The following is a 23010-nucleotide window of genomic DNA, read 5'->3' as shown; positions in this document are numbered from 1 at the left end:
ATACACTTGAAATTTAATATACTCCAAGCAGAAGAGGGATGGGGGAAGGACCCTAGCTCTACCAGATATTAAAACAGTGTGTTGTTGATGCATGAATAGACACAGAGACGAATAGAATAACCAGAAATAAAGCAAAGTGCATATGATAAAGATGGTGTATCAAATGTGTGGGGGAAAGACAAACTTTTAAATAAATCATTTCAGGATTTTATAAATAATTTTTAAATAAGTAGAGGTAGTTGTTTGGGAAAAAGAAAGAAAAAAAACTGAATTCAGAATTTATACATAACCAGGATAAATTCCAAACGTATTAGAGAGCTATATGTAAAAAATAAATAAACAAAATCATAGAGGTATCATCTGATAGTTGAGGGTGGGGGAGGCTATGACTCAAAATCTGTAAGTAACAAAACACCAATAAAGTTGACTACATAAAGCAGGGGTCCCCAAACTATGGCCCGCGGGCAGCATGCGGCCCCCTGAGGCCATTTATCCGGCCCCCGCCGCACTTCTGGAAGAAGCACCTCTTTCACTGGTGGTCATTGAGAGGAGCACATTGACCATCTCATTAGTCAAAAGCAAACCCATAGTTCTCATTGAAATACTGGTCAATTTGTTGATTTAAATTTACTTGTTCTTTATTTTAAATATTGTATTTGTTCCCGTTTTGTTTTTTTACTTTAAAATAAGATATGTGCAGTGTGCACAGGGATTTCTTCATAGTTTTTTTTATAGTCTGGCCCTCCAACGGTCTGAGGGACAGTGAACTGGTCCCCTGTGTAAAAAGTTTGGGGACCCCTGACATAAAGAAACTTAAAAAAAAAAAAAAAAGAAAGAAACCTTCCTGCCTGACCAGGTGGTGGCACAGTGGATAGAGCGTCGGACTGGGACACAGAAGACTCAGGCTGGAAACCCTGAGGTTGCTGGCTTGAGCGCAGGCTCACCAGCGTGAGCACGGGTTGCTGGACTGAGCATTGAAGCATAGACATGACCCCATGGTCGCTGGCTTGAGCCCAAAAGTTGCTGGCTGAGCAATGGGTCACTCGCTCTACTGGAGCCCCCTGATCAAGGCACATATGAGAAAGCAATCAATGAACAACTAAGGTGCTGCAACAAAGAATTGATACTTCTCATCTCTCTCCCTGCCTATCTGCCTGTCCCTATCTGTCCCTCACTCTGTCTGTTTCTGTCACAAAAAAACCAAAACAAAAACAAAACAAAAATACTCCCAGAATAAAAAACAACAAAGCAAGTTAGAATACAAATGCTCAACTGGGGGAAAATGTACAATTTATAATATAAATATTCAGGCTATATCCCTAATATATATTTAACTTTTTAAATAATAAAAACAAAAACAAACAAAAAAACTCCCAGCCTGACCAGGCAAAGGCACAGTGAATAGAGTATCAGACTGGGATGCAGAGGAGCAAGGTTCAAAACTCTGAGGTCACTGGCTTGCGAGCAGGCTCATCCAGCTTGAGCACGGGCTCACCAGCTTGAGCAAGGGGTCGCTGGCTTAAGCGTGGGATCATAGACATGACCCCATGGTTGCTGCATTGAACCCAAAGTTCTCTGGCTTGAAGCCCAAGGTCACTGGCTTGAGCAAGGGGTCACTCACTCTACTGTAGCTCTCGAGTCAAGGCACATATGAGAAAGCAATCACTGAATAACTAAGCAGTTGCAACAAAGAATTGGTGCTTCTCATCTGTCTCCCTTCCTGTCTGTCTGTCCTTATCTGTCCCTCCCTCTGATTCTCTATCACTGTCAAAAAAACAAGAACAAAAGCAAAAAACCCCACAATAATCCAGTAGAACAATGGGCAAAAGATATGAACAAACAATTTACAAAAGATTAAATACAGTTGTCCTGAAACCTATGAACAGATTCTCAGTCTCACTGGTAACAAGAAAAATAATTAAAACTACCATTTTCTTACCTATCAGATTAACAAAAATTCAAAAGTTTTGTGACAACAACAATAAGAGTTGGGCAACATAGTTTCTTGGCAATGTTGGGACCAAGCACTCTGCTACGTTATTACACTGGTGGGAATACAAATGATACAACCCTCTTCAAGGAGAATCTGACAATATCTACTACACAAAGTTTTCGTTATTGTGTTATTTCCAACAGCAAAAGATTGGAACTAACCCAAATGTTTATCTATGGATAACTGAGTATACATTACAGCCAACAACAGGGGTTCTCTATGTCACTACACCCCAAAAAAAGATTAATATGGAAGAAGTTCCAGGACATTCAACTAAGGGGGAAGAAACAAACAAACAAACAAAAAAAGCACGAGGAATAAAGACGTATGTGACAAATTCATGTCTTGTTTGACAAATATAAATGCTTATTAAATTTTTAAAAAATGGCTATAGGGCCTGACCGGGCGGTGGCACAGTGGATAGAGAGTTGGACTGGGATGTGGAGGACCCAGGTTCAAGACCCCGAAGTCGCCAGCTTGAGCGTGGGCTCATTTGGTTTGAGCACAGCTCACCAGCTTGAACCCAAGGTCGCTGGCTCGAGCAAGGGGTTACTCGGTCTGCTGAAGGCCCACGGTCAAGGCACATATGAGAAAGCAATCAATGATCAACTAAAGTGCCACAGTGAAAAACTGATGATTGATGCTTCTTATCTCTCTCCATTCCTGTCTGTCTGTCCCTACTTATCCCTCTCTCTGAATCTCTCTGTCTCTGTCAAAAAAAAAAAAAATTAAAAAAAATTAAAAAAATATATTTTAAAAATGGCTATAGGTAGGATGCAAACATTTGTCTTAGTTTTCTTGAGCCAATTCAGGTCAATTCAGGTTCTAGTTTACCCTACTATCTTGGTTTCGCTCTAAGAAGTGTCCTAATTTGAACAGTAAACCATGTAGTCACCTTTTTCTATAGTTGAGGGAAAACTATAGTGGAAATGAATGGTGTATTTTATCATTGTTACATAAATTTGTCTTTCTAATTATATAAATATTTTATAATCAAAACACTAAAATGAATAAAAAAGAAAGTTAACAATGCCTAAAAATTGAAAACAAACTAACACATAGGAACCTAAATTTACATCAAGTGATCACATAACCACTTGCAGAAAATTACTCAACTAATCTTGGAAGACAGTATTTGGGCTTATGTCTTCCATATATATTCAAAAACAAAGCAATCTTAACTGTCATTTAATAGTCTTACTCATGTATTATAAATAAAGCATAGGAACCAAAATTTTCAGCATGAAAGAGTTATAGATATAAAATCAAAAGAAGTAAAAGACCCTGTAATCTTGAATTTGAATTGAAAATATTAGTACAAACACAGTGTTTTTCCCTTGGAGCTATTTATTAGCTCTACTCACTATAAAGGACTAGAAGAAAAGTAGTAACAAGTACCCCTACTGCTGAGATTGTGGTCTTTAACTATCACTTTCTTTTAAAGGTAACCAAAGCTCCCTGCAGAATTAGCTAACTTCAGATGTGAGGCAGAGAATGCATAAGTTGCGCCTGGGACAGCCTATCTAAAGCTAACAAAGATGACAGAGAAGTCATGTCAAAAGAACGCACAAGACAAGTTGAAGAGGCTCCTACTAACCAAAGATGAGACAATTTGAGCGAAAATAATGATTAGCAACTGAATAAAATAGTAAATATATTTTTTAAAGTCATGAATTCACAATGATACTTAGAAAACACACACACACACCCTCCCAAAAAAGCAAAGCAAAAATGCATTGAACCCTACTAGAATTTGCTAGGGCATGAAGTCAATACCCTGAAAATGGATCAAGAGAAAGAATTACGTTTTTATCTAACGTTTTGTTTATTTATCCTTATTTCAGGGTAACCCAAGGACTCGAGTAAATGTGGGAAAGTTCTTTTTTCCGAGAGAGGCAGGGAGAGAGAGAGAGAGAGACAGGAACATTAAGCTGCTCCTGTAAGCACCCTGAATGAGGAGGAAAGTCCTTCTTTAACATAATAATTACAGCTAATAAATACAGAAGGAATGGTCATAAAAGACCATTATTTAAATTGCAGTGGCAATGGTCATCAATAAAGGGTGATGCCCCCAGGTCAACAGTGGTGTGGAACTTACCCCCAAGGGATCAGACTTTCACCACATGAAACCACTGATCAATCTTAGCATCACCCAAAGCAGGGCACTAGATATTATGTATTAATGTGTACACTGCACCACTATACCCCACCTCCCCAAAACTGAACCTGAATCTAATTAGTATTTAGCTCTAACTTCCAGTCTAGAGAAAATAGAGTAACAAGATAAATAACCACAGGCAGCAATCAGCCAAATCCAGAATGTAGTTTATCTTCCATCATAACTAACTAGTTTCTTCAAGTCAATGGAATTTTAAAAGGCAGTGAGAGGAGGAGAAATTGTTTTAGAATAAATGAAACTTAAGAAACCTAACAACCAAATTCAGTAGACAGATTTTGTGGATCTTAATTTAACTAAAATAACTATAAACGGTATTTACTCAATTAGGACAATCTGAATATGGACTAAGTATTAAATATTCAGGATGTATTGTAATTATTTTAGGTGTGGTAACGACATTGTATTATGTAAGAAAACTTACTGTGTTTTATGAGATGCCAAACTTAGATACTTCGGAGGTGAAGTGAAATTATACATTTTATAACACTCTAACAATAAAAAGGTAGGGAAGAGGACAGATAGGCAGATGAATGAATGAAACAAGTATGGCTGCTGAACACAGCGAGACGGTACATAGTAGTTCACTGAACTATCTATTTTGTGTATATTTGGAAAAGTAAAAACAAAACAATTTTTTTAAAAAAACCTGTAGGCAGAGATCTAGGTTCCAAAACCCAGAGAATTTGAGGAATATATTGGACAACAGGAATGAAAATGAACTATAGTGGTTACTCTTTATCAAAACAGAAAATCAGAAAAGAGTAACTAATTTTCTTATACGAAGCAGCTGGAGGAGAAAGCCTGCTAGACAAAGTATGTGCTACAAGTCCACAGGTGAGACAGGAAGGGAAGGTTGTGCTCTAATCTGGGTCCTCTCCGATGTTTGTGCACCACCCGTGGAAAGTATAGGCAACATTTCAACTTAGAAAGGAGGAATGGCCACAGGTTTGCAATCAAACAAGCCTAATGTGGAAGAGAACGGCTTACAAGGAGAAAAGCTTTGCTGTTCAAAAGGAGCTGAAATATCTACATTTACCCTAGAAAATGGAGTTAATTGAATATAAAATTAAAGATAAAGTGCATTATAAGCTCACTCAAGGCTAAAACTGCTATTACATACTTACAGGAAAATATTTTTTAACGGGAACTAGCCCAGAAAAACAAGTTGCTTCTAAAATTGTAGACATATGAGTATGTTTAATTATTCTTTCTCAGTAGAAGAATTACAGACCTTCTTTCCTAGAAGAAGAACCCAAATGGCACTGTTCCCAACATGTGATGGTTAAAACACACGTATATCACACATTCATACATTCACACACACACACACACACACACACACACACACACACACACACATTATTTTGGGCAATGCTAAATGTGCATTTGTGTATTTGACATCCATATTTAAATTAAATGCTTGTATATGTATATTAGGGGTTAATATGCTTATTTCATTTTTTCACTTTCCTTTTACATATTAAATTAATTTACATTTAATGATGTAAAATAATTCAAAGCTTCTTTAGTTGACCTGACACAATAAAAAAAATTATAGCCATCAAGGGCATAGAATAAACTATTCATTTTGGGCAAATAATGCACTAAGAATTAATTTCTTTGACTGTCATAAAGTACCTCTATGTGCTAGGGTACCTCCTATGTGCTAGATACTATACTAGCTGTTAGAGATACCAACATGAATCTAAGATGACAGAGGAAAAGACACTTTTGTCCTGGTTCTCTCAGAATTCACTGCAAAACAATGAGGAACAACTGAAACACCAACGTGCCTTGGAAGAACCTAAGACAGGGGTTGGGAACCAGGGCTTGCGAGCCAGATGTGGCTCTTTTGATGGCTGCATCTGGCTCGCAGACAAATCTTTAATAAAAATAATAATAATGTTAAAAATATAAAACATTCTCATGTATTACAATCCATTCATTTCCTACCGCTCATGTTCATGGTTGCGGGTGGTTGGAGCCAATCACAGCTGTCCTCCGGGACAACATCAAATTTTTATTGGATAATGCGTAACATACACGGGTCATTGTATGGCTCTCACGGAATTACATTTTAAAATATGTGGCGTTCATGGCTCTCTCAGCCAAAAAGGTTCCGACCCCTGACCTAAGAGCTAAAATGTAACTGACTAGCAGTCTCCCTCCCAGGCAGACAGAACCACAGAACTCAGGAAAGACTGAGGAGGTGGAGACACCTGGTATTGCAGAGGCAAACTTATTTTGAAGACAGTTACACCTCCATGTCCTTGTCTCTCTTCTCCCACAACTATAGGAGGTGAGAGGGCCATTTTTTAGAGAAATTAAACCAAAGAGGTCCTGGACTAGAAACACCTGAAATTGTAGGGAGTGGAGGTGAGGGTGAAAAGAAACAAGGAGAGTAAATGACAGTATGCTGACATCACCCCTCAGAATCCTGAACATCTGCAGCCCGCCAATTACCCCAGCCCTAACTCAGGCAAGAAGCTCAAAGACCTTCTCTGAGCCCTGACCTGTGGTGGTGCAGTGGATAAAGTGTCGACCTGGAACGCTGAGGTCGCCGGTTCGAAACCCTGGGCTTGCCCGGTCAAGGCACATATGGGAGTTGAAGCTTCCTGCTCCTCCCCTCCCTCTCTCCCCCCTTCTCTAAAATAAATAAATAAAAAATCAAAAAAAAAAAAAAGACCTTCTCTGAAAACCCTGTACAACTGCAAAGGGAAAGAATCTGTAGAGAGTAAGCTAGAAGGATCCTCAATGAAAAACCCAGCCCATCCTCCAGTCATCAGAGAATGAGGCAAATTAGATCCCATGCGCTGTCTATAAACACAGGGCTTCCAGATAGCATTAGAGCTACTCAGTTTCTCTACAAACAGATGGTCCAATATCACCAGACATTTTTGAGGAAATGGAAACAGGACAATCAGTAGAAAGAAAAGCTTTAACAACGACCAAACTGTAATTATCAGTCCCAGAAAGATAAGAAAAAAAATCTATAAGAACAGTATGTTCACCCAAAGGGATAATCTCAGAAGGGCTCCTGGAAATTAAAAAATGAAAGCCAAAATTTTAAACATTGATACAAAGCCTGGAAGATAAGGAAATCTCTCAGTATATATATTCTAATACAAAAAGTCATATAATAGGATTATTCATTTAATAAATCAGTGTTGACACTATTACGCATCAAACTAGTTGTAATACTGTATTAATTTATTCAGTGGATTGTTAAAGTAATTACTGATTTAACTAAAAGTAGTCATAAAACTATATTGGGAAGATAAGAGATAAGAGAGCTAAATCATCATCTACCATAATAAGAAGTCAACAGATAGTTTCCAACATCAAAGAATCACAAAAATAACATAAGGATATTATTCAGAATTATGGAAGTATTACAATATCAAAGAGATGAAAGAAATTTGTCTCTGGCACAGGATCAAAGGTTGAAGAGAAGAAGCATGATACAGGGTTGTTTTAGTAGCATGTGCATATATCCGAAGTATGTGCATATATTCCACTTCAATAAAAATAGAGACTAATTTAAGTTTGGTTTTTGGGTTTGTTTGTTTTTTTACAGAGACAGAGAGAGAGTCAGAGAGAGGGATAGACAGGGACAGACAACAGGAACGGAGAGAGATGAGAAGTATCAATCATCAGTTTTTCGTTGCGACACCTTAGTTGTTCATTGATTGCTTTCTCATATGTGCCTTGACCGTGGGCCTTCAGCAGACCGAGAAACCCCTTGCTCGAGCCAGAGACCTTGGGTCCAAGCTGGTGAGCTTTTGCTTAAACCAGATGAGTCCGTGCTCAATCTGGAGAACTTGGGGGTCTCGAACCTGGGTCCTCTGCGTCCCAGTCCAACGCTCTATCCACTGTGCCACCACCCAGTCAGGCAAAAAATAGAGACTAATTTAAAAGATCAATATGACACCATCCATGTTCTTAAGACGTTTATATTCTACTAGAAGAGACAGGCAAAACAACAATTATAGTAGCTGTACTACATGACACAACAAACAATCTGAATAATATAAAGGATCCTATCTTCGTCAAATGAAAAAGATTTCTGAGACAAGAAGATATCTGAACTTCAGGATTTTTTGTTTTGTTTTGTTTTTTTTTGAGAGAGAGACAGGAAGGGAAATGAGAAGCATCAACTCATAGTGCGGCACTTCACTTGTTCATTGACTGCTTTTTCATACATGCCTTGGCGGAGTGGGGGGGGCCTCAAGCAGAGCCAGTGACTGCTTGCTCAAGCCAGTGACCTTGGGCTCAGGCCAGGGACCTTGGGCTTCAAGCTAGCAAACGTGGGATCATATGGATGATCCCACACTCAAACCGGGGCCCCATGCTCAAGCTGGCAAGCCCACGTTCAAGCCAGTGGCCTCAGGATTTTGAACCCAGACCTCAGCATCCCAGATCACACTAACTACTGCGCAACCACTGGTCAGACTGAACTTCAGTATTAAGGATGAAAAAGAATTAACTGGTCAGAGAGAGGATGATGAGTGTTGCTCTCAGAAACAGTCTGTAAGTTTTCTTAAAACACAATGACAGCATTCTATAAACACACTCTTGCTACTTGCTATTAATACATTGTGGCGACTGTTCCTCAGAAAGTCCTCAGAAACAGCTTTTACACCCTGGACAGGTGGCTCAGTTACAGTGTTGTCAGACATACTGAGGTTGTGGGTTCAATCCCCAGTCAGGGCACATAGAAGAATCAACCAATGGCATTGAGTAGGTAAGTGGAAGAACAAATTGATGTTTCTCTCTCTCTCCCTCCCCTCTAAAAAAATCTATTTTAAAAACCCAACTTTTATCAGTGGTAGAGCATCGGCCTGGCATGCAGAAGTCCCGGGTTCGATTCCTGGCCAGGGCACACAGGAGAAGTGCCCATTTGCTTCTCCACCCCTCCCCCTCTCCTTCCTCTCTGTCTCTCTCTCCCCCTCCCGCAGCCAAGGCTCCACTGGAGCAAAGATGGCCCGGGCACTGGGGATGGCTCCTTGGCCTCTGCCCCAGGCGCTAGAGTGGCTCTGGTCACAGCGACGCCCCGGAGGGGCAGAGCGTCGCCCCTGGTGGGCGTGCCGGGTGGATCCCGGTCGGGCGCATGAGGGAGTCTGTCTGACTGTCTCTCCCCGTTTCCAGCTTCAGAAAAATACAAAAAAAACCCCAAAAAACAAAAAAACCCAACTTTTAGTTTCTCAAGGATTTTTTAGTGAAGTCTTATATAAAGAAAGATGATCTAGATTTTTCATGTTCTACGTACTGTACCTATTTTTTATTCACAACTATAATACATACTTTTCATAAATAATTCAGCAGTATAAAAAATCCCTTTCCACTCCTACTTCTCAAGAATAGCCATTTTAATTTCCTCCTAGACCATTTTCTATAAAAGTACACATATACAAGATGGGGCAAAAGCAGGTTTACAGTTGTGAGTGTGCAAAACAGAGTTTATTCTTGTATTAGTGTTTACTGTATTATTTTCCATATGAACAACTGTAAACCTACTTTTGCCCCACCCTGTATGTAAATACCATCTAATACAAGCAAATGTAATATAAAATAATGTTCTATATACCTATTGTATCTTATGTATACACAAGTCCAGTGGTCCCCAACCTCCAGGCCGCAGACTGGTACAGGTCCGTGGGCCATTTGGTACTGGTCCGCAGAGAAAGAATAAATAACTTACATTATTTCCGTTTTATTTATATTTAAGCCTGAACTATGTTTTATTTTTAAAAAATGACCAGATTCCCTCCGTTACATCCGTCTAAGACTCACTCTTGACGCTTGTCTCGGTCACGTGATACATTTATCCGTCCCACCCTAAAGGCCGGTCCGTGAAAATATTTTCTGACATTAAACCAGTCTGTGGCCCAAAAAAGGCTGGGGACCACTGCACTAGTCTATACACATAAAACATCTTCTTTAAAGTCTCTTACAGTCAAGGACTCTGTGATAAGAAGTAAGAAATCTTACTGCATGTCCACCTACCAACGCAGTCGCAGCACTCGTCCCAGAGGGTCCCGAGGCACAGCATGCACTCCTTGCAGCAGGAGCAGTTTCCTTCTCCGGGCCGGCACTGGCAGAGCTCCTGGAAATCAGACAGCTGTTCAAACTTCAAGTCCCTCATCACTATAATTAAAATGGTTTATTTTTTTGCAGTAAAAACCCCCACAATATTTGCATTTATAGTAATTTATTCTTCATATTTTTTACTACAGGTCATCAGCTATTTATAAAAACATAAATACCTACAACATCAAGTAGATTTGTATTTTCTTTTGGATACATTCAGTGAACACGTTTTGGATGCTTTTACCCGATTTTGAAACATTTTATGAAACAAAACATTTTACTTTATAATCCATAATCTTACCCCCACCACACCACTTCAAAAAATAATTCAGGCCCTGACCGGTTGGCTCAGTGGTAGAGCGTCGGCCTGGCGTGCAGAAGTCCTGGGTTCAATTCTCGGCCAGGGCACACAGGAGAAGCGCCCATCTGCTTCTCCACCCCTCCCCCTCTCCTTCCTCTCTGTCTCTCTCTTCCCCTCCCGCAGCCGAGGCTCCATTGGAGCAAAGATGGCCCGGGCGCTGGGGATGGCTCCTTGGCCTCTGCCCCAGGCGCTGGAGTGGCTCTGGTCGCAACAGAGCAATGCCACGGAGGGGCAGAGCATCGCCCCCTGGTGGGCAGAGCATCACCCCTGGTGGGCGTGCCGGTTGGATCCCGGTCGGGCGCATGCGGGAGTCTGTCTGACTGTCTCTCCCCGTTTCCAGCTTCGGAAAAATACAAAAAATAATAATAATAATTCAATACAAGCACAAAACCTCCTTTTCACGTATTAGATTCATTGTTCAAATGAATCTAAATGAATAGCCAACTTGTAGTGGGAGCTGTGATTTCTCAATATATAGAGTATAAACAAAAGCATTTTATAAAAACTGTTTTTATTGATCCACAATATATTAATACAGTATGTGTGGTGTGAAAGACTGTTTACAAAGAAGGCAATAATTATTTCCCCTTCCCCATGTCTACCCTCATGGCAATGTGACTTTGCACTTACTCTGATCAAGAGATACAGTCTGTCTACATCGAGAACCCCTTGGATATAGGGTGACCTTGAGATTTCAGTGGAAATGACACTGCATCCATTCTGAGTCTAGACATCAAGAGAATTGAGTGCTCCTGCTCTTTTTTTTAAGAGAGAGAGAGAGAAAGAGAGAGAGGAAGGGGGTGAAGGAAAGGGGGGGAGGGTGAGAAAGGGAAGCATTGATTTGTTATTTTTTTACTTAGTTGTGAATTCACTGATTGCTTTCTGTACATGCTCTGACCGGGGGTCACATCCACAATCTTGTCCTTTGGGACGCTGCTCTAACCAACTGAGCCAGCCAGCCAGGGCCTGAGTGCTTCTACTCTTTTTCCTAGAACTTTGCCCAGCTGCCACATGCAGCCTAGGAGAAGGCCAGGTTGGCAAGTCAGTTGACCTGAAGCCATCCTAGCACATTCAGCCTCCAACCAACCAGCAGCCTCCAACCAACCCAGTAATAAGCCCAGAAAAACCACTCGGCTGATATGGGTCCACATTGCCAACCCATAGAAATGAGAGCTAAATAAATGCTTACTGTTTAAAGCCACTAAACTCTGAGGTGGTTTGTTATTCCATGAAAGGTAATTCATAGAGCTTGCTTCATAAATGGAGATTCAAGGTAATTCCTTTAGCCCTTACCACCAGACAGCCACACCTAAATAAGCCCAACTTAAAGGGAAATTCTGTATCCACCACAGCCTACTTGGCATCTCTGGGTATGAGAACTTAAACATAGCACATAATATTTATCCCTATTAAATTCATCTTATTACATTTCTATACTACTGAAGTCACTTCATCATTCTAATATGACATATTTTTTTTCACTGATAATCACACTGATATCTAATTCCTAAGTCTTTCTTCTCCAAAAAGCCCCCTAGCATTTTCAAGAATCAATACTGGTCACGTGACTGGTGGTGGCCTAGCGGATAGAGCATTGACCTGGGATGCTGAGGTCCCTGGTTTGAAACCCTGAGGTCACCAGCTTGAGCCCAAAGGTCACTGGCTTGAGCAAGGGGTCACTGGCTCAGCTGGAGCCTGCTGGTCAAGGCACATACGAGAAAGCAATCAGTGAAAAACTAAAGTAATGCAATTACAAGTTGATGCTTCTCATCTCTCTCTCTCCCTTCCTGTCTCTCTCATTAAAAAAAAAAAAAAAAAAGAATCAACACTGGTGCTATTTTCTAACTTATTAGCTTGATGTAAATGTATATGTGAGACTTAGTAAGTGCAAATTATAGGATTTTAGTACTTTGGAATTCTGCAGGGTCCAGCTGTTCTTCATGGAACGCAGACCGTGGTAACTGCCAGGCCTTTCCGGAAGACAGACTGCAGGGTAGAGACAGCCTGCAGGGTAGAGACAGCCTGCAGGGTAGAGACAGCCTGCAGGGTAGAGACAGCCTGTAGGGTAGAGACAGCCTGAGCAGACCAGCTGCTTCACCGTCAAACTGGTGATGCGCGATTGAGACAAGCTCAGGCTTACTTGAAATCTAGAAACACAGTCGCCAAAGCCATACTTTGTGACTTGTTGATCCATGAAAACCTGTCCTGTCTTTAGAGTGCAAAAACATTTTCTGAGTACAAATTTTTAAAAAACACCATCAAAGTTAAAGATATTGGTACTTTTTGGTTTTTAGTTTTATAAAGGTTACTACATTGTCACAAGAAATAAAGCTTCTTTTAAATTTTAATTTAAATTTTACATAGAAAATATTCCTTTACTAATTGCTTATATTTACATGATCTATTTAGCTCTGGAGAAATGAATTAGAAAGGTAATAAATTTATTCAAAGAACACAGCTCTCCTTTTTCCTAAAGTAGCTGTTAAATGAATTACTGTGTATTATGCTAAATATTTAAAAATAAATGTCAATTTAATGGCTTCCAATTAAGAGAAACTTTATTGTCAAGTATTTATGAGGTGCTTTAAGTTGGAATGAAAGGGTGAGTGTTAACCTAAGATTACAGCCAGCTGATGGCAGGTTAAAACTATGACTTTTTAAAAGTTGCCTGAACTTGTCTGGGTTATCCAGCACTCAAGAGTAAATCTATTTCACATCCTCTTAATAGATGCCTATACTCTTACATGTCAGTGTGATAGAATAATGTACAGTAGTCATATATACTTAATGATTATAATTTACTGACAGAATACAAAGTGAGAAGCTATAGAAAGCTGAGACATGAGGGAAATGAGTTAAGGATAAACTTTAGGGCCCTGGCCAGGTAGCTCGCTTGGTTAGAGCATTGTTCCAATACACAAAGGTTGCTGGTTCGATACCTGGTTGGGGAGCATACAGAAACAGACTGATGTTTGTTCTCACTCTCTCTCTCCCTTAAATAAAAAAAAAAAAAAAAAATCAATCAATAAAAAAAGATAAGTTTGGCCCTGGCCGGTTGGCTCGGTGGTGGAGCGTCAGCCTGGCGTGCGGGGGGCCCGGGTTCTATTCCCGGCCAGGGCACATGGGAGAGGCGCCCGTTTGCTTCTCCACCCCCCCCTTCCTCTCTGTCTCTCTCTTCCCCTCCAGCAGCCAAGGCTCCATTGGAGCAAAGATGGCCAGGGCACTGGGGATGGCTCCTTGGCCTCTGCCCCAGGCGCTAGAGTGGCTCTGGTCGCGGCAGAGCGATGCCCCGGAGGGGCAGAGCATCGCCCCCTGGTGGGCAGAGCATCGCCCCTGGTGGGCGTGCTGGGTGGATCCCGGTCGGGCGCATGCGGGAGTCTGTCTGACTGTCTCTCCCTGTTTCCAGCTTCAGAAAAATACAAAAAAAAAAAAAAAAAGATAAGTTTATTACTATACTATTAAAAAGACTGCTAAAACTGGTTGAATGCCAAGTAACATATGCTAGCTGATATTTTACTACAGAAAAGAAGGAAAAAAAATCTTTGTTTTAATAAAACAAGTTTAATCACATAAATTAATAAATTTTACAGAGTAAATAAACCTCAGAACATATAAAAAATCTCTATTCTTCATAACTCACGTCAGCATTCTTTTCAGAAGACTGGGAAATAAGGAAAATGAGATTACCACACCAACCTTTCAGTCAGCATTTGTGCCTTCAATTTTCAAAAACACACTTAACTTCTCACTTTTCAGGATAAAATTCTAGGCAAATTTAATACATGACATTTAGGTTTTCAAAAACTTGTTTTCTATTATAAATAAAATCTAAAAATTTTTAAAAACCTAACTGAAAATTAAGAGAGCAAAAATATATGGTAATCATTTGCTTTATGACTATTGTTAAGTCAAGAAAAAAAATAGGAACAATGAATTTCCATGCATAAATAATTAAGAAAAACAGCCATACATACATAGCTCATCAAATAATTCATCTTTTCTATTCAATTTGCATGTCTTCTAAAATCACATTATTGAATAATATTTGGTCATAAACGTATTTGAAAATGTGTACTTTAATTTTTTTGACAGCAAGCAACTGTGGTTAGGATGAATGTTTCTAAATATAAAACACATTTTTAAAATTCTTTGAACCTAAATATCGGAAATACAGAAGAAAATGAAACAACTCAAAATGTAACTGTCAGTGATGAATCAAGAGTCACAGAATAAACTACTCCATTTTAAAATGTGAAGCAGAATCTTTTCTTCAGGACACTTAAAAAGAAATCTTTACCACTAGTTGTTTTAGTTATAAGGATATAAATGAATCTTCTATAACCGGAAAGAGGCTAGAGTCAAGATAAAAGTAATGCCTTAAATTATTTTAGGTATTTACTTGAATTATAAAAGACTTTGAAAAATATTTACTAGAGTACAAGGAAAAAACACCCAAATTCCTCCCACTTTTGTAAATTCCTATGAATTGCTAACAACATAATGATTGTATACTCTTCTGCTCTAAAAAAAAAAAATAAGCAATTCCCTACTGTAAGAACCTGTCCACATATTTTTTTTAATGTTTATTTATTGATTTTTGGTGAGAGAGGAAGGGAGAGAGAAAGAAAGAGAGAGAGACAGGAACATTAATCTGTTCCCGTGTGTGCTCTAATTAGGGATCAAACTCGCAATCTCTGTGCTTCGGGACAATGCTCTAACCAACTGAGCCATCTGGCCAGGGCTGGCCACATAATCTTTTCTTTTTTACTGAGAGGCAGGGAGGCAAAGACATACTCCCACATGTGCCCAGACCCGGGTCCACCCAGCTATCCCCCTACCAGGTAATGCTCTGCCTGTCTGGGCCACTGCTCTGTTGCTCAGCAACATATTTTAGCACCTGAGGCGAGGCCATGGAGCCATCCTCAGCACCGGGGGCCAACTTTGCTGAAACCATTCCAGCCATGGCTAAGGGAGGGGAAGAGAAAGAAAGAAATAGAGAGAGAGAGAGAGAGAGAGAGAGAGAGAGAGAGAGAAGGGAGGGGAGGAGTGGAGCAGAGGTTGCTTCTCCTGTGTGCGCTGACCAGGAATTGAACCCAGGACTTTGATATGCTGGGCCAACGCTCCACCACTGAGGCAACCTGCCAGGACCCCCACATAATTTAATAGCTGCATAATACTACATGCTATTTAACCAACTTTAGAAATAGGTTCTTAAGTTCCTGACCCTCCCACATCTTGTCCATGTTCTCATTCCTTATCACTACTTTCAAAAAGTTCATTAACTTCCATTTTAATATTTCATCAAAGTCTTCATTTATTAAATAGAAAATATGGTTCAGTTGAGATGTAGAATCTTCTGTTTGGAAAAATCTGGCTATTTATATATCTTACTAACCTAACTATGACTGACCTTGAGTACTGTTCAGTTGAATGGACTGTGATCACAACCACACACAAGTTGACACAAGCCTAAAAAACACTGATTCAGTGCTTCTATTTATATAAATAGATTGGACCTGCTCCCCGAAGTTCTTAAGGAGATTTTATTTATCACTAACAGGCACTGTGCTGTGTTTTAAATACATTATCTTGAATCTCATAAAGCCCTAATAAGATAGTTATTATTTCATTTTTCAGTAAGGTTATTAGTAAGCAGCCGAGGTTTGACCCTAGTTTTGGTTTGATATTTCCGATTTTTAAACACTGGAATAAGAAATATGAAACATTTCTTATTAGTTTAGCATTTCAATAATTATAGTTATTACTCTTTCTTAGAGAGAATGAGCACACAATTAAATTTAGATAATCCTTTAGGTTATTTAATTAAAGGCATTATATCTTTCACTCTCAGTACCTGAATACAATTAGAACTGCTACTGCCCAAGTTTAATCATTGTTTGCAAAGGTAAAATAAGTATCGCCAAGAGTTGCAAAACCAGTGAGCTGGAATTTAATAATTATTCTGTTGCTTCAGTCAGTTAATGACCATCTCATCTGCTTCCCTAGTCTGCAAGTCTCAGAGAAAGTGTGGGTGTTGCTCACGTTAGAGATGAAAAGGTTGGGGAGGAGTGGGTTAGTGATTCATCCGGGTTCACAAACCAGAGCTCTGACAGCAGGGCTTCTGACTCGGGCTGCCCTGACCACCACTTCTCTTACATGTCAGAGCCAGAGTAATAATGAAATAAAGTATCTCTTCTGTGTGAAAGACTATCCTACATGTTCTTTAAAGTTTGATAATCACATTGTTCAATAATTTTATGATGGAAAAAATATAATTTTTATGCTAAATGAAAAACAGAAACTTATACATTTGGGCTATCCTATATTGACCAACATACGTATCTAAAAAGAATTCGGCAAGTTCCTTAAAAAGCCTATATGAAATGAAAATATTTCAGGATGAAAAGTTTTAAGGAAGAGTCTAATAATTTAAAATGTATTTTGTTAAATTTAAACCTTGAATAACGCATAGCATTGCAAATTTTCGATTGCCAAAAGACAGGTTTTGGCCCTGGTCGGTTGGAGTATCATCCCCAACGACAAGGTTGAGGGTTCAATCTTTAGTCAGGCACACACGGGAAGCAACCAATGAGTGCACAACTGAGTGGAACAACAAGTGAATGCCTCCCTTCCCCCAACCCCTCTCCCTCCCTTCCGCTCTCTGTCGCTCTAAAAAATTCAATCAATAAAAAATAAAATAAAAAATAAGCCCTGGCCAGACAGCTCAGTTGGTTGGAGCTTTATTCTGAAGTTCACTGGTTGCCAGTTTGATCCCAGTCAGGGCACACATAGAAACAGTGTGATGTTCGTGTCTCTCCTTGTCTCTCTCTTAAAAAAGAAAAAAAAAAAAAAGACAAAGGTTTTACCTAATTATTCAATCAACTTTAACAAAATCTTATTCTCTATACAACTTAAGTTTCAGTGAGATCTTAATCCTCTATGTAAAATACTATAAATGAAGGGGGGGGGGGGATAGTATTCATTTAAAACTAAAACAGAACTTCAAGGGTAAAAATTTATTTTATAAACTTCCAAATTTCCAGGCTAGAGATGGAAACTAATAACTTGAGGAAAAATCTGATTTATATTCTGACATTCAGTTACTCATAAATATTTTCATTCTCCAACTATTGCTAAGAGCTGAGAAATTTGTTAGCAGTGCTATTAAAATAGGGAAAGATCATTGCTGAGAATATTACAGTCCAACAGACAGCAAATGACTTGAACTTACAGAACCCAGATTCAAGTCGTAGCCCATAAGCATATAACACTAAGTCTCAGTCTGTCAGTCATAAAAACGGGGTGGTACTGTTGGGTTTACCCTTATAGACTTTGGCATCCAAGTGAGATAATGGTTATCAAAATGCTTTGGTGACTCAGCAATCCCTCTTGTAGATATTTACTCAAAGAAATTAAACATATGTCCACACAAAGACCCATGTGTAAAAGTATATAACAACTTTCTTTTTTTTTTTTTTTTGTATTTTTCTGAAGCTGGAAACGGAGAGAGACAGTCAGACAGACTCCCGCATGCACCCGACCGGGATCCACCCGGCACGCCCACCAGGGGCGATGCTCTGCCCACCAGGGGGCGATGCTGTGCCCCTCCGGGGCGTCGCTCTGCGCGACCAGAGCCACTCTAGCGCCTGGGGCAGAGGCCAAGGAGCCATCCCCAGCACCCGGGCCATCTTTGCTCCAATGGAGCCTTGGCTGCGGGAGGGGAAGAGAAAGACAGAGAGGAAGGGGGGGGGGGGGAGTGGAGAAGCAAATGGGCGCTTCTCCTGTGTGCCCTGGCCGGGAACCAAACCCGGGTCCCCCGCACGCCAGGCCGACACTCTACCGCTGAGCCAACCGGCCAGGGCCAACAACTTTCTTTGTAACCACCCAAAACTGGAAATAAGTCAAGGTCCATCAGCTAGTAAATGAATAAATTATGATATAGCCACACAACAGAATACTACTTAGTAATACAAAGGAAAAAACTACCTGATACATGCAATAATTTGGATGAATCTCAAAAGTATTATACCAGATAAAAGAAATTAGACACAAATGGCTACTTACTGTACGATTCTGTTTATACTACAATCTGGATAAGGTGAAACTATTGGGACAAAAATCAAATCGGTGGTGGCCAGGCACTGAGGCTGTGGAGGGAGCTAGTTTTGACTACAAAGGATCACAAGGGAACATTTTTTAAGATTTTATTTATTCATTTGAGAAAGAGAGAGAGAAAGGTGGGATGGGGGATAGAGTGGGAAGCATCAATGTATAGTTGCTTCTCGTATGTGCCTTGACCTGGGGTTTGAATCAGCAACCTCACCATTCCAGGTTGATGCTCTATCCACTGTGCTACCACAGGCCAGGCTCAAGGGAACTTTTAAGGGTAATGAAAATATTCCCTATCTTAACTGTAGTGGCCACATAAGCATATGGTTGTCAAAAATCATAGAACTGTACATCAAAAAAGAGTGAACTGTATGTAATTATACCTCAATAAGTCTAACCAAAAAAATTAATTGGGAGATCAGGGAATACCTTATTTCACCTTTGAAAGACCAGAATGGTACACTATGGCTCATAAATTTATTTTAATAACCTAGAATTGAAAACTATAAAGCATTATACAAATGTAAGCTGGTATTAAAGAAAGCAATACAGAAGACAGTTCTTCTAACTCTGAAAATACATTTCTCTATTTTATTTTTAAACTAAAACTAAATTTCTCTAAATTAACATATCTTTTTTTACAAAGAAGCATAAAATAATGCAGTCAAAAATGCAGAACACAAAAGTCGTATTTTAACATAGTTGTTAAAAATCACTTTAATATAGAATAAAAACCTAGAAAGGACTATATCGAAATATTAAGAGTAGACCGTGTTTATAAAGATGATGAATGATTTATTTTCCTTTTCCTACTTCTATGTATTCTGTGAATTTTTTAATATGAGATATTTTCATAATGGCAAATAAACATTTAATTTATTTGGATAGTATAATTTAAGATCCAGTATAATGTTTGCGCAATCATAAAAAAAATACATAAAAACTGAGGTTCTTAAATATTAGATTAAGCAAACTTTAAGTATTTATAATATCTTGATCTTAAAAAAAAATAAGGCCCAGGAATGTAAGAACAAAGCTAATTAAATAACTGCATGTTATGTAACCATCAGTAATTGACAGAGCATTAGGATAACTGCATGTTATGTAACTATCAGTAATTGACAGAACATTAGGTTGTACCTATGATGATATTACTTGCACAACCTTTTCTTAGATCAAGTGGGTATTTAAAAACAAATATATAAAACAAAACCTCAATTAGCGTTTATTCAAAAGAATAAACATAATTATATCATGTTAAGTTACAAACAAAACTATTTTGACATATTAATACACTTTAAGAAGGACATCCAACTTTCAAACGCAGAACAAAAAAAAATCTCAGCTGAATCTTATTATCATGTTGTTCTTTAAAAATTCAAACTGGAAAGCACAGAAGTTCATATATACATGACCTACAAAATACATCAAATGGCACACATTTCTTACATAAACCTAGTAATAAAATGTTAATTCTATTTACTTGAAAAGTTCTCCTGCTGAGGACATTTGAGGGTTGGTACCAATGAGACGGGACTGGCCATTTGTCAATCCCTGTTGAAGCTGACTGCTAGGTTAGTAGGGGATTATTTTACTGTTTATTCTTTCTATTTTATATTTGAAAATTTCATATCTCCCAACAAAATCCTCATTTCTTAAAACATATAGTAATTTAACAAGTGAAACAGCCAGTGAAAATAAATTTTAGTCTCCACTTACAAATTTTAGCAGCTGCTCTAACTGCTTTAAATATTTGAAGGGAAATAATGACTTATTCTTCTCTTAAATTACATCAGGCCTAACTCATTACTTTTGGACATTAATTTCAAAGGTTTTCATGAGGTGTTTACTGAAGCAAAACAAGACAAAAATGAAATAGTGCCAGAACTCTGCCCATTAGGAAAGTAGAATGAAGAGGAAAGGACACTATAGGGAAATAAGATAATGTCTGTAAGAGAAAAGAGAAAACACTGTATAATGTAAACCAAAGTATTACTAGTATTAGTAACAAATCAAGATAATTGTAGCAAGAAACTAATGTAGAATTAGCACTGATTAAGGAAAAAGAGAAAGTTAATTTTATTTAGTTTACTGTGATTAAGAAAGTCCTGAAGTTATCCGAAGTATTTGTATGTGTGTATATATGTTTTTAATTGATTTTTAAAGAGAGAAAGAGAAAGAGAGAGAGAAACATCGATTTGTTGTTCCACTCATTCACGTCATTATTGGTTGATTTTTGTATGTGCCCTTACCAGGCATTGAACCCACAACCTTGGCATGTTAGGACAACACTCTAACCAACTGAGTTATTTGGCCAGGGCCTTAACTATTTATATTTTTAACTTAAGATAAAATACATTTTAAAAATCAGCATTATTAAAAAAATAAAATAAAAATCAGCATTATTAATTAATAAGAAACTATTTTGAATACCAACTTATTTCAGAAAAATCTAAGATTTGTTCAATAGGTAAACTGATTTTTAGAAAAAAGCAGACTGTTGATTTAGAACATAAAATGCTAAATAAATATTCATATAACCAGTAAAGTGCTAAAATACTGCATCAATGACCTCTGAACCCAAGTTTGATCATTTTCATGAAATCTAATGTTTATATCATCCTAACTAGGACCATAAATATTAGCCAAAAGTATTCACAAGTCAATAAGGGTTTTTTTAGTTCATAATACAAAAACAGGTTCTGCCTGACCAGGCGGTGGCGCAGTGGATAGAGTCGGACTGGGATGTGGAGGACCCAGGTTCAAGACCCTGAGGTCGCCAGCTTGAGCGCAGGCTCATCTACTTTGAGCAAAGCTCACCAGCTTGGACTCAAGGTCCAAGCTGAGCAAGGGGTTACTGGATCTGCTGTAGCCCCACGGTCAAGGCACATATGAGAAAGCAATCAATGAACAACTAAGGTGTCGCAACGAAAAACTAATGATTGATGCTTTTCATCTCTCTCCATTCCTGTCTGTCTGTCCCTATTTATCCCTCACTCTGACCCTCTCTCTGTAAAATAAAATAAAATTAAAAATTATTAAAAAAAAAGAAAAAAGAAAAAAAAAGGTTCTGAGAAATCTGGGGTAAAAGTAGAATAATGATAGAAATTTTAAACATTCTTTTCACAAAGCAAAAGAAAAAACTAGAAAGAGCTTATTAAAAGCAAAATCCTGTATTACCATTTTCCCCCCGAAACAGGACTGCTAAACCACTCATCATACGAGCAAGGAAATAAACCAAGATGACAATTTTACTTTCTTGATGTTTATAGTTAGATTTATTTCCCATCAGAAGCACAAAATAAATATTTACATAGGGACCACCTTTATTTGTAGCAACTTGTAGGAGTGGCAGGAATGACTGTGCTGCCTTGTGGCCATGCTGGTTAAAAATATTTACACAACTATGAGCTTCCAGGGAAACTTTTATATTTAGTTATTTCAAGAGTTGCAGAGAGCTCAATATAAACAAATGTTCTAACTAGTGCATCATTTCAACAGTACAGATGTTCAAATCAAGCCGAAATAACAAAAAGAAAATCTACTCTCTAAGACGGAAATAAGATCTTTCTTAAAACTTAAATAGCATTGCCCTTCTTAAAGTACTTCTCTCCAACTTTCATTTCTGTACATGTTCTTCTATAAGTTTAAGGAGGAAAGCTATTACTGTCATCTAGAATGTCAACGTGCCCTGTACTTTGTTGAATGTGAAAGTAGAATTTTAAAAACTCACAATGCACAATGGAAAGCAAAGCCACAGAAATTCTTAACCTTTTACAGCATCAACCACTTTGAGAATCTCCTGAAAGCTATAAACATTTTTTCTTGTTTTTGTACATATGCAATTTTGAATATAATTCTAAAGATTCCATAAGCCTTTAAGAGATCCAAGGATCTCACTTAACAATTGTGGCATAGAAAACACCGATAGCCTGACCTGTGGTGGCGCAGTGGATAAAGCGTTGACCTGGAAATGCTGAGGTCGCCAGTTCGAAACCCTGGGCTTGCCTGGTCAAGGCACATATGGGAGTTGATGCTTCCAGCTCCTCCCCCCTTCTCTCTCTCTCTCCTCTCTCTCTCTCTCTCTCTCTCTCTCTGTCTCTCCCTCTCCTCTCTAAAATGAATAAATAAAAAAAATTAAATAAAAAAAAAGAAAACACCGATAATCTGTTCTTCAACTGAAGAAAATATGAATAAAATAGGACATTAAAGTTCAAGTTTTCTTTCTTTTGTGTGTGTGTGTGACAGAGACAGAGAGAGACAGAGAGACAGATAGGG

At 38.5% G+C, this 23010-nt stretch overlaps 1 protein-coding gene across 2 annotated transcripts in view; it reads right to left on the bottom strand.

The window, feature by feature from the left end:
* Nucleotides 1–23010, bottom strand: part of TWSG1 (twisted gastrulation BMP signaling modulator 1) — a 52737-nt gene that overhangs the window by 16208 nt on the left and 13519 nt on the right. For both annotated transcript variants that reach the window (XM_066352617.1, XM_066352618.1), the window contains exon 3: nt 10179–10278. In XM_066352617.1, the coding sequence (XP_066208714.1) occupies nt 10179–10278 (100 nt within the window). The remainder of the gene's footprint in view (nt 1–10178; nt 10279–23010) is intronic.

The sequence above is a fragment of the Saccopteryx leptura genome, chromosome 11, assembly GCF_036850995.1.
Source record: "Saccopteryx leptura isolate mSacLep1 chromosome 11, mSacLep1_pri_phased_curated, whole genome shotgun sequence".
NCBI classification, from domain to species: Eukaryota; Metazoa; Chordata; class Mammalia; order Chiroptera; family Emballonuridae; genus Saccopteryx; species Saccopteryx leptura.
The sequence above is the reverse complement of the archived record's forward strand: the minus strand, read 5'-3'. Positions and strand labels throughout refer to the sequence as shown.